The following is a 12,265-nucleotide window of genomic DNA, read 5'->3' on the forward strand; positions in this document are numbered from 1 at the left end:
GCCCCGCGCAGCGTGGCCGGCGCTGGCCGGTTGCTCCAGGTCTGGGTAGAGCAGGGTGGCCGGGAAGTAAAGTAGCAGCCAGAGACGCCCAGCTCAAACTGGCTGGGGGCCAGGTTCATGCTGCTGAGGTGCTGAGCTCAGCCCAGGGGCCCTGGTGCACCTCCCCTGAGCTGGGGCTGCAGGGCCCTGCTTTGTGCCGGCCTGACGGGGACCACCACCTGCTCTCTCCTGGGCTTGCCCTACACCTGGGGTGGACTGGGCCCTGGGCCTGCGCTGGGGTATCCCTGGGCTCTCGCAGTGGCTCTGTGGCAACAGTGGGCTGGCCCCCCGGCGCTGACGAGCTGTGCGTTGGAGGGGATCCCTGAGCAGGCATGCCAGCTGCCCCTGCCCATGGTCATCACTTGGGCCTGCAGGCTGGGCGGCTGGCGCTGCAGGGGGCTGACTCCCACCCCGGGCGGGCGCCTGTACCCTGCCACGCCAGGGAACCGGCTGCTGCTAGACCACACGCAGTCCTTCTTGGGATGGGACCCATGAGGCCTGCGCCGCTGCCGCCTGGCTCCCAGCGGAAAGCAGGCTGCTCATGTCCTGGCCTGGCCGCTGCCAGCCCAGCCCTGCCTGTGTCCTCCCCTGCCCCGCTGCTCCATATCACACCCCCACAGAGGTGGGTCTGGTCCCACCCCGGTACTGAGTTCGGCTCTGTGGGGCAGCCATGGGGGAGCACTGGAGGCCCAGAAGGGCGGTAGCATCACGCCTGCCCGGCGTCCTCCTTGGAGCCATGGCAGTGGGGGGCGGGGCCCTGCCGACAGCCTGAGCACGCTAGCTGGGCTGGGAGCCCCACTTCCGCTCTGCTGAGCAGTCGGCTGCCACAAGCACTGTGCCCGCCGATTCCTAGGAAAGTGGTTAGTTCAGAGCCACTTACAGGAACAACTGCACCAGGCTGCTTATGCAACACTTTTCGGTGCCTTTTCAGTGTTAACCACACGCCTCGGTTCTCCTCCTTTACCAGAAGCAGTACCCATGGCAGGAGCCTGGCCTGAGGTCGCCCCTGCTTCCGGCCATGCACCTCCGCACCCAGTGTTCCCTGCAGTGGCGCCGTGAGCCAGAGGCCTCCAGAGGCTGCGCTGTGCAAATGCCACACACCCAGCGGCTGACACAGGCAGGGGAAAATACCCAGCAGGGGCTGGCAGGGGGCATTCCCAGGGGGAGGGGGCTGAGTGCTCCAGTGGGTTAGTCACGCAGTGCGCACCACAGCCGCCCTGCCGGGAAGGGCTCCGGGTAATGCTCCTCGGTGACAGCTTGGCTCCTAGTGGGGCTCTGCAGCCCTGGCCAGCCTGGCTCTGCCCGTGGCACTTGCAGGGGGGGAGGAGGGAGGGCAGCACTGCCTGAGAACATGTTCTAGGGCCGCTGCGTTGCTCATGCAGGTGCTGGCCCTGCAGTGTTGCCAACTTGGGTGATTTTAGTGCGAGCCTCATGGTATTTGGTGTGTTCTTAAAGCTCCAGCTCCTGGAGTCAAGTGACTGCTCAGCCGCTTGCCTTTCATTAACAAACCCAGCAAGTGTCCTGCCCTGCTGGGTGTGGGGCAGCGCCTGGAAACAAGCCCCAAATGCAGTCCACAGCTGCAGCGACTGGGCCTTGACATAGGCACGTTTCAATCAAACTCAGGCCACGAATCCAGCTGGGCTTTTGTGTCATCCATGGCCCCAGCCCGGCTTTCTCTTCTGACCTTTCTCTTCTGAGTGGTCCCCAGTGGGGTACTTGGCACGCCCGCTACACCGCAGACAGCTAACCCTGCTCTTACGTCAGCGTCAGCGGGGCTCCATCTGCAGCGTTTGACAGCCTGCAGGCTGACAGGCAGGGCAAGCCTGGGGGTGGGGCATGCACCGTGATAGCCCCAGGCCCGGGCACAGGGTTTTCCCACCGCTCCTCACACAGAGGTTCAGGCCCATGTTTGTTCCTGGGCACAGGCCCATTGGATTCGCAGTCACTGGCTCCTCTAGCGGAGGGGCTGGGGCCCCCTCACCTAAGCCAAGTCGGTTTGGTTTCAAGGGCTGATCACTTACTACTGGTACAATAGCACCAGGTGCGATCAGCCCCCTGCCCCCCTCCCCATTATAGCAGGCCATGCACTGACCCTTAGTGAGAGAGAGTCCCTGCCCCAAAGAGCCGAGGCAGACAAAGGTTGGGGGAGGGAAACTGAGGCACAGGTGCAGACAGTCCCAAGGTGACTTGCCCAAGGTCACCCAGCAGGTGTGGCAGGGCCAAGACTAGTGCCTAGGCCCCCGCAGTCCCAGGCCCCTCCCTCCTCACTGGACTATGTGGCCCCGTTGGGAGAGTGAAGAGTGCATCTGACTCCTGCACTGCAGTGGGGGATGCGCCGAGGTTCCTTCTGGTTAAACCTCCCCCAGGCTCCGGTGCGACAGGGGCCACCCGGAGGGCAGTGATTGCAGCACCTGCTGCTCTGGACTCCGCTGGAGCCCGGGTGGGACGAGGCAGTGGGCGCCGGTCAGCCTGTCCCACCCTCGGCGCTCGTGCAGGGCTGGGCGCTAGCTACAAACGTCGCACCAGTGCCAGCTAAGGGAGCATTGGCTGAAGGCTCCTCGCGCGCGCGCTAAGGCCTGGCTGCTGAGGCTGACCTGTGGCAGCCCCTCGGTTTTAGCTCTGGGCTCCCAGAGGTCCCGGGGCTGGCGGGTGCAGCAGCTGTGAGCCTGCTCCAGTCCCTGGCAACGTTCCCCTCTTTCCCCTAGGGCTTTCTGGCTGCACTGCTGCTGACTGGCAGCGGGTTCCCGTTGTTGGGCACCCCGAAGCCACGAGCGGCCGGGACCGGCAGCGAGCCCAGGAGGGCGAGGAGCCCGGCTGACTCTGCACTGGGGCTGCACCACCACCAGCGGCACCAGAGACACGTTGCTAGAAACAACTGTGCACCTGACGACCCCTTGTACTCGCCAAAGCGCTGCTGCCAGAAGTGCCCGGCAGGTGAGGCTCGGTGTGCCCCCAGCCCTGCACAAGGCTTTGCCTGGCTCAGCGCTCGGAGTCCGGCCCTGTCAGCTGGGGAACTGAGGCACATATTGGGTCAGTGATTTGCTGAGGTCAGCGCTAGGACCTGACTCAGGGCTCCCTGCTCTAGTCACTGCACGAGGCCCCCCTACCAGGAAAGCAATGGGGGGGGCAGGGCATTGCTCCAAACCACGGGGCGCGCAGGTCAGAGAGCCCAGAAGGCCTGGAGGGACCGTCCCAGTCAGCTAGCTGAGCCCCTGGGTATCCCGGGCGGCCTCCCATCCCCACAGCGCCTGCGACTAACCCGCACGCTCACCCCAGCTGGTGTTGTTTGCAGGGAAGTTTATGACGGCTCCCTGCACGAGCCATGGCAACGACACGGCCTGCAAGAGCTGCCCGCCCGGCACCTACCTCTCCTTCCAGAACCTCGAGCGGGAATGTCGAAAGTGCTCCGAGTGCCAAGCGCAAGGTAAGACGCTGGGCCAGGAGCCCAGCCACTCCAGCCCCGAGCCGCCAGCCTCTCGGCCAGCCCTTCCCCACCCCACTGGCCAGGGCCCTCGGGGGGCAGGAGAAAGCCTGGGGAACCTGGGCCCCGCTCTGAGAAGGAAGCAGTCCCCTTCCCCTCCGCTCCGCACAGAGGCCTGCTCAGGAAGCCTGTCCTGTGTTCAGCTTCCCAGCTCGTGCTGAAGAACTGCACCGAGACGAGCGACATCGAGTGCGGCTGTGGGGCTGGCCACTTCATGCAGTGCACGGACCCTGCCTGCAGAGACTTCACCTGCCAGGAATGTCGCCGGTGCAAGGGCAGGGCCACCCAGAAGAACTGTGAGTGTCCAGAGCGCTGCCTGCAGCCGTTGGATCCTGGCACTGCTGCCCGCACTGCTGTGCCTTCCACGCTGCCCCCCACGCTGTCCCGCTGCCCCCCACGCTGCCCCCTGCGCTGCCCCTGCCCGCCCTGCTGCTCCCACGCTGCCCCCTCACCTGCCCCCCGCACTGCTGTGCCTTCCACGCTGCCCCCCACGCTGTCCTGCTGCCCCCCACGCTGCCCCCTGCGCTGCCCCTGCCCGCCCTGCTGCTCCCACGCTGCCCCCTCACCTGCCCCCCGCACTGCTGTGCCTTCCACACTGCCCCCCGCCTGCCCCGCTGCCCCCCGTGTTGCCCCCCGCCCCCCAGTCTTGCTGCGCTGTGCCCGCCCCCCCAGGCTCGCTGTGGCCTCAGGCCGTGGCCCAGCTGGCTGAGGGAGTGTGGCTCAGTGGTGGGAGCACATCCACTGCAGCCTCCGACGCCCACACGGCCTGTAGCCCACGCTAGGGGCAAGGGAAAGGCTTTGCCTAGGCAAGCACCTGGCGGTGTCTGAGCCGTGTCTAGCAGCTCCCAGCCCTGTGTAGCCCGGGAGCAGGCGCCGCACGCCAGCTGCTGAGCCCGGGCTGACGTGCAGCCTGCCGGGGAACACGCTCTAACCCCCCCCTACATCCCCCGTCGCGAGGGAGCCGCACCAGACACCCGCTGCCCGTGCTGGGGCCACTCAACTGCTGCTGGGCCTGCCCCGTCAGCACCCTGCTGCCCTGGGCTCCCGCCAACAGATCCGTGCCATGCGACTAGGCCAGTCCCAAGAACCGCCCCCCCGAGGACATGCCCACCCCCTTTGCCCCCGGGCCACACCCCTCTCGCTGGCAGGCGCGAGCTGTGTGCAATGTCTTCCAGGTTCAGAGAAGGAGGATGCCCAGTGTGGGAACTGCCAGTCTGGCTTCTACCTGGAGGGCAGCGAGTGCCGAGCATGTTCCAGGTAAATACCCTGGGATTTCTTGGTTTGCTTCCCCCTCCAGCTCTCCCATTAGACACCCCCACACTGAGCGGGATTGCAGCTACCCTGAGACCAGCAGCCCTGGCCCCCTGCCACTGGCCGGGCCAGAAAGCTAGGCCGGAGCGGCACGAGAGCACAGTGGCTAAGGCAGGGGGTTAGTGAATGCCCCAGGGCAGGGCCTGGGTTGGACTCTGAGGCACCCTGTGCCCCATGACACCCTCCTAGGGGATTTGCACCGGCAGATCTTAGCGCACTGGCTGCCGATGCCAGTACAGCTGTTAGTGAGGTGAGCTCTGTGCCCTGGCGCTCTCCCCGGCTCCCGCTGGCTGTGACTAGTTATGAGCCCCAGAATTTCACAGCAAACTCAGGCTGGGAAGTGCCTTATCTGCGATGCTCACCTGCCACAGTTCAGTCCTGGCTGACCACTCACACACTGTCACCAGCCAATACCAGTCCCTGGGGCTCGAAAACCCCCCGGCGTGACCCATCCAGCAGAGCCTGTGTGTGCAAGTCATGGAGCCAGGTGCAGACACCAGGGTGATGGGCTGGAGAACAGAGACTAGGGCTACGCTCCAGGTAACATAGGGCTCGTCTGCGTGTGGCATTGTTCCTGATTGACTCCTTGGTCTGGAATCGGAGTGGCCACACATGGAGCTGGTCAGGCACACCTAGTACACTTGCCATTCACCCCCTGCCTTAATCTGCATTAACGGCTGTGACAAACTGGGACTGTTCTTACTGTGGTCTTTGAATGCTGACAGGGGACGTTGGCTAGGATAGTCTGCATTGGGGGATGGGAGACTGACCTACGGAGAATACCTGAGCATGTAACATGAGAACCCAGGAAGGGGTTAGAGGCCAGGTGACACCTTTGCCCCGGAAACTGAACAAAGGCTGTGGGAGGGGTCGCTGAAGGGAGAGTTTCAGGAGCTGGCTGGGGAGATGGCTGGGAGGCAGACGGGGCTCTGACCTCGCAAGGGGGCTGGGGCGCCCTGGGAGCCCAAGATGGACCTAACCGAGGGGGGTCCTGTTGTCTGTGCCTGCAAGACCTGTCTTGGACTGTATTCCTGTCATCTAAATAAACCTTCTGCTTTACTGGCTGGCTGAGAGTCACGGTGAATCGCAGGAAGCCGGGGGTGCAGGGCCTTGTGTCCCCCCACACTCCGTGACAACGGCCACGTGTAGGCAAGCCCCTATTTAAACCAAACAGCTGGCTGAGGTTGGGCACCAGTGGGCATGGGAAGGTCTCTCCAAAGCAGCCCGTGGAACGTGGCAGGGCTGGCAGTGGGACAGTGACCCTGACAGAGCCACAGCGGCGCTAGTGCCAAGACGCCCGTTCTCCCGCTACTCTGGGAAAGGACAGGTTAGACGCCCACTTTCTGTTTCTCTTCACTGGTCTCCTCTGCAGCCAGATCCCCGAGAAGTGTGGCGAAGGGTGCGGCGGGCCATGCGGTGGCAGTAGCCAAGGTAGGTGGGAGGGTGGCACATGGGGAGGTGCTGGCATCTGGTGCTGTGCTCAGGCACTAGTCATGGAGGGGGGCGGGCGCTGGCCCAGAATGTGCTCAAGGGGCTGCAGGAATAGGGCTGCGGGCTGTGCCTGGCGTACAGGGCGAATGCAGGTCTACTCGGGGGGAGGGGGGTGGCTTGGGGCGGGTACTGCAGGGAGTCAGTGCTCGGGGAGGCCCGGCCTCCTCGCACCATTGCTTAGCCAGGAGCAGTGGTACAGAGCCCCCGGGCCCCGCATGCTCGTCACCAGACCCCAGCTACCCTCACTGCCTCGGAGCGGCTCCATCCCGCCGGCTCAGGGCCTGCTCTGAGCTCAGTCACGCTGGCTCGGTAACTAACTGCCCTGTGATTCCTGAGCCGGGCAGCCCCTTGTGTGCTGTGAGCTGAACTCCGGCCCTGCTGGGCAAGGCCCCGAAGGAGGAGAGAGCCCTGGGCCTTGCCTGGGCTGTCCCTGGCGCAAGTGGGGAGGTGAGCGGAGCATAATGCAGGCAACCGAGCTGGAACCTCCTGCGTCTTTGTTTCAGGCTCTGGGCTGGAGTACATCCTGCTGGGCCTCATGGGGCCCCTCTTCCTAGGAGCGCTCGTCATCTACCACAAGAGGAGGACGATCAGGAATGATTCCCCAGCAGCCGGTAACCCACCCCCACGCTGTCTTAGCCATTAGCCTCCCCCTCGTGTTCGACTCTGCGTTTTGCACAGCAGAGCCCTTGGCCCGGGCTAAGGGAGGCCTCGTGCTCAGAGCCCTGGGGCACTGACTAATGGCTCCGTCTCTCTCCTGGCAGGTGAGGCCGCAGCAGTGAAAGACTCGACGCTGCAGCAGGTGAGAGCCCAGCCCGGGCACATGGGACCTGGCCTGGGCCTAAACGCACTGCCCACGCTGCCTGCGCCCCTTCGCCTGCGCCATCGGCAGGGCCCACGCCCTGGGGTCTGGCTGGCCCTGCCCTGCAGCGCTCACACACGCTGCTTGGGGCGGCCGTGGGTGCTGGCCCTGCTCGTGCTGCGGCCTGGAGGCTGGGGCATTTGTAGCTGTTTATGGCTAGTTCAGATCCAGGTGAAGGGCCGTAGTTGTCCCCTGCAGGCTGGTCATTGGCACTAGGAGATGAGTTTGATGGGTCTCAGCTAGTTCCCAGTGAACAGGTGCCCACCCCCCTCACTGGCAGCCTCAGCAGAGGGGCTGGGGACTGAATGGATGAGGCAGGTTCTCCCTCTTATTTCAGAGCAGCTTATTTTGACCTAGGATGTCTGCCCAGCCAGGAAGCCAGGAAATTCCTCCGACGCCCCCACCCCTGCCCCGGCCTGGCCGGGAGCTGCCCACTAGGCAGACTTCTCTCCTGTCCTGCTGCACCAGGCTGCTGGCTCCCCCCGGCCAAGAGATCAGGGCTTCCCTTGCAAATGGTGGCTTCTTTCTGTTCCAGGCCTCAGCGTGTCCGTCTGGCACCGTAGAAAAGCCCCCGGAGTCGCAGGGTTTGCTCCACCTTCAGGTCACGGAGGCATCGCAAATGAACGGCAACGCCTGTTCAGTCAGGCCCCTTGGCAGCCAGGACACCTGGGAGTCGCCCGCGGAGCCCCGGGACACAGCAAGTAAGCCACGCACTGCAGAAAGGTGCCTTGTGCCGCGGCACATGCAGCCACCCTGGCTGCTTGCCAACATCCCAGCCTCCCGCCCTAGGCACGGGGCTGGCACAGGCACATCAGACAGCTGGCAGCTCATCACTGGCTCCCCCTCAGCCTCTCCTTCTCTGCAGGCTGCTTTGCGCCTGGCTGACGCTCTGTTTCGCTGTCCCGCAGGGCCCCTCCCTGGCGTTCTCCCGCAGGGCAGCAAGCTGTACGACATCATCAACACGGTGCCCGTGCGGCGCTGGAAGGAGTTCATGCGGGTGCTGGAGCTGCACGACGGCGAGATCGAGGTGGTGGAGCTGGAGTTCGCCCACGTCCGGGACCAGCAGTACGAGATGCTGAAGAGGTGGTACCAGCAGAAGAACGCCACGCTGGAGTCCATCTTCTCAGCCCTGGAGCGCATGGAGCTGGCCGGCTGCGCGGAGGAGCTGAGGCAGCGGCTGCAGAGGTGCCCATGAGCCTGCCCAGCAGCGAGCTGCTGACGCTGCTAGCCAGGGCTGGCTTCCCTGGCTCCCCTCTACGGGCTCTGACTTGGGATGGGAAGGAGAAGGCCTCTCCCAGGCCAGTGGAGCCAGCCCTGCTGTCGCTGCGGGCAGGGCCTGCCACGGCCTGGCGCTTGGAGGAGCCCTGTCAGCAGATCTGGCTGCTGCTCTACAACCAGGACCCTAGTGAGGGAGGGCAGATCTATGAACGCCCTGAGCAATGCTGTGCCCGGGGCCAGCGAAGGCGCACGCTGCTCCTCTGCACAATGGCGGCACTGGGACGAGAGGGGACACACAGCAGGCATCACCGCTCCCTCCCCTTGTAAGGAAAGTCTGCATCTCAGCCCGCGAGGAGCCGGGTGTGCGGATGGCAGCGGGGGAAGCAATGCACTCCCGGAGCAACAGACTTGGTGGTGGCAGCAGACCAAGGCAGGCAGAGGGACGATCTCAGCATCATTGCCGCTGTGCTGCTGCTGAGTCATGCTTCCCTCGCCCGGCCCTCAGCCCCAGCTGGGCTCCATTTCCAAACGGGCCTCTCCAGGGGCACAGACACTGCAAGGGCTGGGGGGCAGAACCCCCGCCCCACAGGACGCAGGCCCTGGAGAGCCCTCCCCGGCTGTGCCCCAGGCACCTCTCCACAACCCCAGCTTTCCCTCTGAAGGGGGAATCGGGGTTCTTGTGGAAAATCCCCCCCATCCTGCTAGGTTTACAAAGCAAACCCTGCTCAGCAGGCTCCAGGCGCAGGGCATGGAGCGTCCCCAGCCCTAGCTAGACTGAGCACCCCGGAGCAGCGCAGGGCTGGGGCTGGAGCCCCTGCCGGCAGCTTGGTGCTAACTCTCACAGCTGAGGCTGGTCGTGTGGGCAGCTTCCTAGATCCCCTTGGCTCAGGAAGGGAGCGTGTCCCCTGGGCCCTGCCACTGAGTCAGGGCAGGACCTTGGGCCAGTCAGCTCACCGTTCTGGCCCCATTTCCCCGTGCGGGATGCTGCTAACCTGTCGGGCAGCGGGAGCACACGGAGCCCCGGGGGCGGGAGGCGCTGCCAGCAAAGGGCTGGTTCTAGTGTCAGGTCCAGGCTCCTCCGGAGGAGGGGGGCTCAGGACCAAGCCAGATCAGAGTTGAGCTGAGGGGGATCCTGGAGCCCCGGTGCTGAGCTGGCCTCGTCCTGTGCCCAGCGCTGACTCGACAACACTAGCACCTGAAGCAGAGGGGTGACTCCGCTAGGGCTCCCTCTGGGCTCAGAGTCCCCTGGGGCTCCACACTGCCCGCACCGGGGTCCCTCGCCTGGCCCCAGCCTGCTTAGCGACCCCAGGGAGATGGCAGCTTGCCCCATCTGGGAGCTGTTCTAGTGGGCCTCGCTCCAGGGCTCGCCATCTCTGCTGAAAAAGCACTTTGTGTATGTGCCTGTGTGGCCAAACTCAGGAAGAAAAGTCTAGCAACCAAAAATGCTGCCCCCCACCCCGGAAACAACATGCCTCTGGCACAGAGCCTTAAAGGGAAGGGAGGCTGGGTGGCACGGCCCAGGAGACCTGCCTTGCTGGCTAGCTACAGGATTCACCCATCATGTGGGAGCCTTTAAAAGCAGCCTGGCTCCATTACTGCCACCTGGGGCCTCTGCTGGCCCCAGGTGGGGGCAGGTTTGCCAATCCCCCGGTGGCCAGCTCAGCTGAGAGTGGCTTAGTCCAGCAGCCCCCTGGGGAGGGCTGGGGCAGCGCTGCTTGGGGGGATGGGAGCACTGTACCAGTAAGTATTGTTACTTATCTTCGGTAGACATTTTATGTCAATTATTTGTATTGCTGGTTCTGTCCTGCAGTAGCAGGGGCAGACCCGTTCTGTTCTCGTGCTGCAAGAGGACAGGGCCTCTTCGGAGCTGGGGGCTCCCCCAGCGAGCTGAGGAGAGGTGGCGGGTTCGTACCTTATTTATACCCCATGTTGCCTTGAGGAAACTGATCCGAATCGGTTACATGTCACACCCACTGCCGCTGCTTCGTGACCGAAAAGGGGGCTCAGCCCTCCTGCGGGGAAGCCCTGCCTGGTTCTCTGCTGGGGCGGGTGTGCCCCTAACAACAGGTGTTTGTGGTGGGGCAGGTCGTGCTGAGCCCCAGCGTCACTGAGGTCAGACCGTTGGTGCCCCGGCTCCTAGTGCTAGGGGCTTCAGTGATCCCTGTCTCAATGTACGGAGAGGGAGGAGCAGCCAGCACCTTCCTGAGCAAGTATCTCTGCTCCAGCTGGGCCTGGGAGCACAGGCGCCTTGCCGCAGGCTGCGGCTGCGTGTTGACGGGGGCTCTGGAATGCGCACGCAAGGAACGGCCGAGCTGTTTCTGGGGTGACTGGGACGGGGGACAGGGCTCTTCCCCTGTCGGTAACTGACAATAAATCACTGTGGTGTTGCTCAGCCTCAGGAGTGGCTTTTCTTCTGGGAGGGGCTGGAGGCTGGGAAATCCCCAGTCCCTGAGCTTGGGGAGAACCAGCTGCTCCCAATCCAGTCCCAAATACCTCATGGCCTAAGGCACCAAGCGGACGCTGGGGGGCACTTGAGATGCAATCCAGAGGGCTGGGCTGATGTTAATGCATGTGGCTAATTTTGTTAGTGGTTAACTAATGATAATATTTGTTAACTAATTACTGTTAAATGAACTAGACTCATCTCTGGGCTGCTCTTAATGAATTTAGCAAGCTGGCTCAGGGCAATTCAAACCCCCTTCCTGGGGTTGCCTAGGTCCTGCTCTCTCCCCCTCGCTTGGCTTTTGGATAGAGGCAGGAATGCCAAGGGCCCAGCTGCCCTGCCACGGGACGGGAGGGAAAGGAGGGTGCCTGCTGGAAGGAGTCCGTGGCAGGGGCAGATGCAATCGGAACCAGAAGGTCGGGTACCCCCGTGGGAGCTGACTCGAGGTTGTGTGTGTAGCAGAGCAAAGTCCTGGCCCTTGTCGCCTCTCCCAGAGTCTGTATTTAGATAACACCTGTTTTACAGCTGGTGGGATCGGCCTTTGCAGGTCTGTTGTTCTGAAGAGGCATTGTCCAGTCCGTTGGGAGCAGGCTGGCGCTGGGAATCTGCACCCAGCACTGCACGTTCATAGCCAAAGCAAATCCACATCAACAGGAGGTAAAATCAAGGAACTGGGCAGAAGCTGTCAGGGGGTGTCCTGTGCCCAGGCAATTCCCTGGAGAAGGAGCAGGCCTGGAAGAGTCCTGCCCCGGCTGCTTGCTCCTGCCCTCGCCATGGAATGAATATTGGGGGCTGACTTAAGTCTTGGATGTGACCAAATTGAAAGCAGAGCTGACGCCCCCCCCCACCGGGCTCTGGTCTGGTTTGCTGGTGTGTGCTTTCCCCGGGTGGAGTAAGGGTGGGCATCCCCTGCAGCTGGGGCCCTGTGTGCTCACCTTGGTCCTGGAAGTGACCCGCTGGAAGCTGCCCAGGCCCGGGGACTGGAGGGGGAAGGGTATTATTTATTTTATTTAATTTATTTAATTTTATTAATGGATGTCTGGTGCCTTCTTCCTGAAAACAAACCAATGCCCATCCGGCAGGGGCCGTGACAGACTGTGACTCACTGGGCAGGTTGCTCAGCCAGCCCCGCACTGGGCATGGAAAGTCCCCGTGGCACCCACGCTCAGGCTGGCTGCAGGGTTACCAGCTAGCGGGGGCTCCCCACCCTGCCCAGGGTGCCAGACTAAGCACAGACCCACTGACTGGAGCCCAGGGCTTGGAAGGCAGGGCCCGGACCCACAGTGAGTGGGGGGGGGTGAAGTTTGGTTGGCATAGGCCTGGAAAGCCAGAGGAGTGGGGGGAAGGGAGGGGGGGCAGATCCCAGTGGTGGGGGAGGGAGGGTTTGGGAAGGGGCCAGAGCCCAGTGGGGGAAGGAGAGAGT

The 12,265-nt window shown here is 63.5% G+C and overlaps 2 protein-coding genes across 2 annotated transcripts in view; both read left to right on the forward strand.

Annotated features, from left to right (window-relative positions):
• Positions 1-2,857, forward strand: part of LOC113408061 (tumor necrosis factor receptor superfamily member 1A-like) — a 21,255-nt gene extending 18,398 nt beyond the window's left edge. Inside the window, exon 5 of the mRNA XM_026660101.1 lies at positions 2,745-2,857. Coding sequence (XP_026515886.1) covers positions 2,745-2,857 — 113 coding nt within the window. The remainder of the gene's footprint in view (positions 1-2,744) is intronic.
• Positions 2,858-2,890: 33 nt separating this feature from the next.
• On the forward strand, positions 2,891-10,757 carry TNFRSF25 (TNF receptor superfamily member 25). The gene is made up of 9 exons (XM_026660052.2): positions 2,891-2,973; positions 3,332-3,463; positions 3,664-3,816; positions 4,696-4,777; positions 6,204-6,262; positions 6,826-6,933; positions 7,084-7,121; positions 7,717-7,882; positions 8,090-10,757. Exons 2-9 carry the CDS (start codon positions 3,340-3,342, stop codon positions 8,374-8,376), a joined length of 1,017 nt encoding a protein of 338 aa, XP_026515837.1. The 5' UTR covers positions 2,891-2,973; positions 3,332-3,339; the 3' UTR covers positions 8,377-10,757.
• The last annotated feature ends 1,508 nt before the right edge of the window (positions 10,758-12,265 follow it).

Source organism: Terrapene carolina, unplaced genomic scaffold (assembly GCF_002925995.2).
Source record: "Terrapene carolina triunguis isolate 2854851 unplaced genomic scaffold, T_m_triunguis-2.0 Scaffold714, whole genome shotgun sequence".
Lineage (NCBI taxonomy): Eukaryota > Metazoa > Chordata > Testudines > Emydidae > Terrapene > Terrapene triunguis.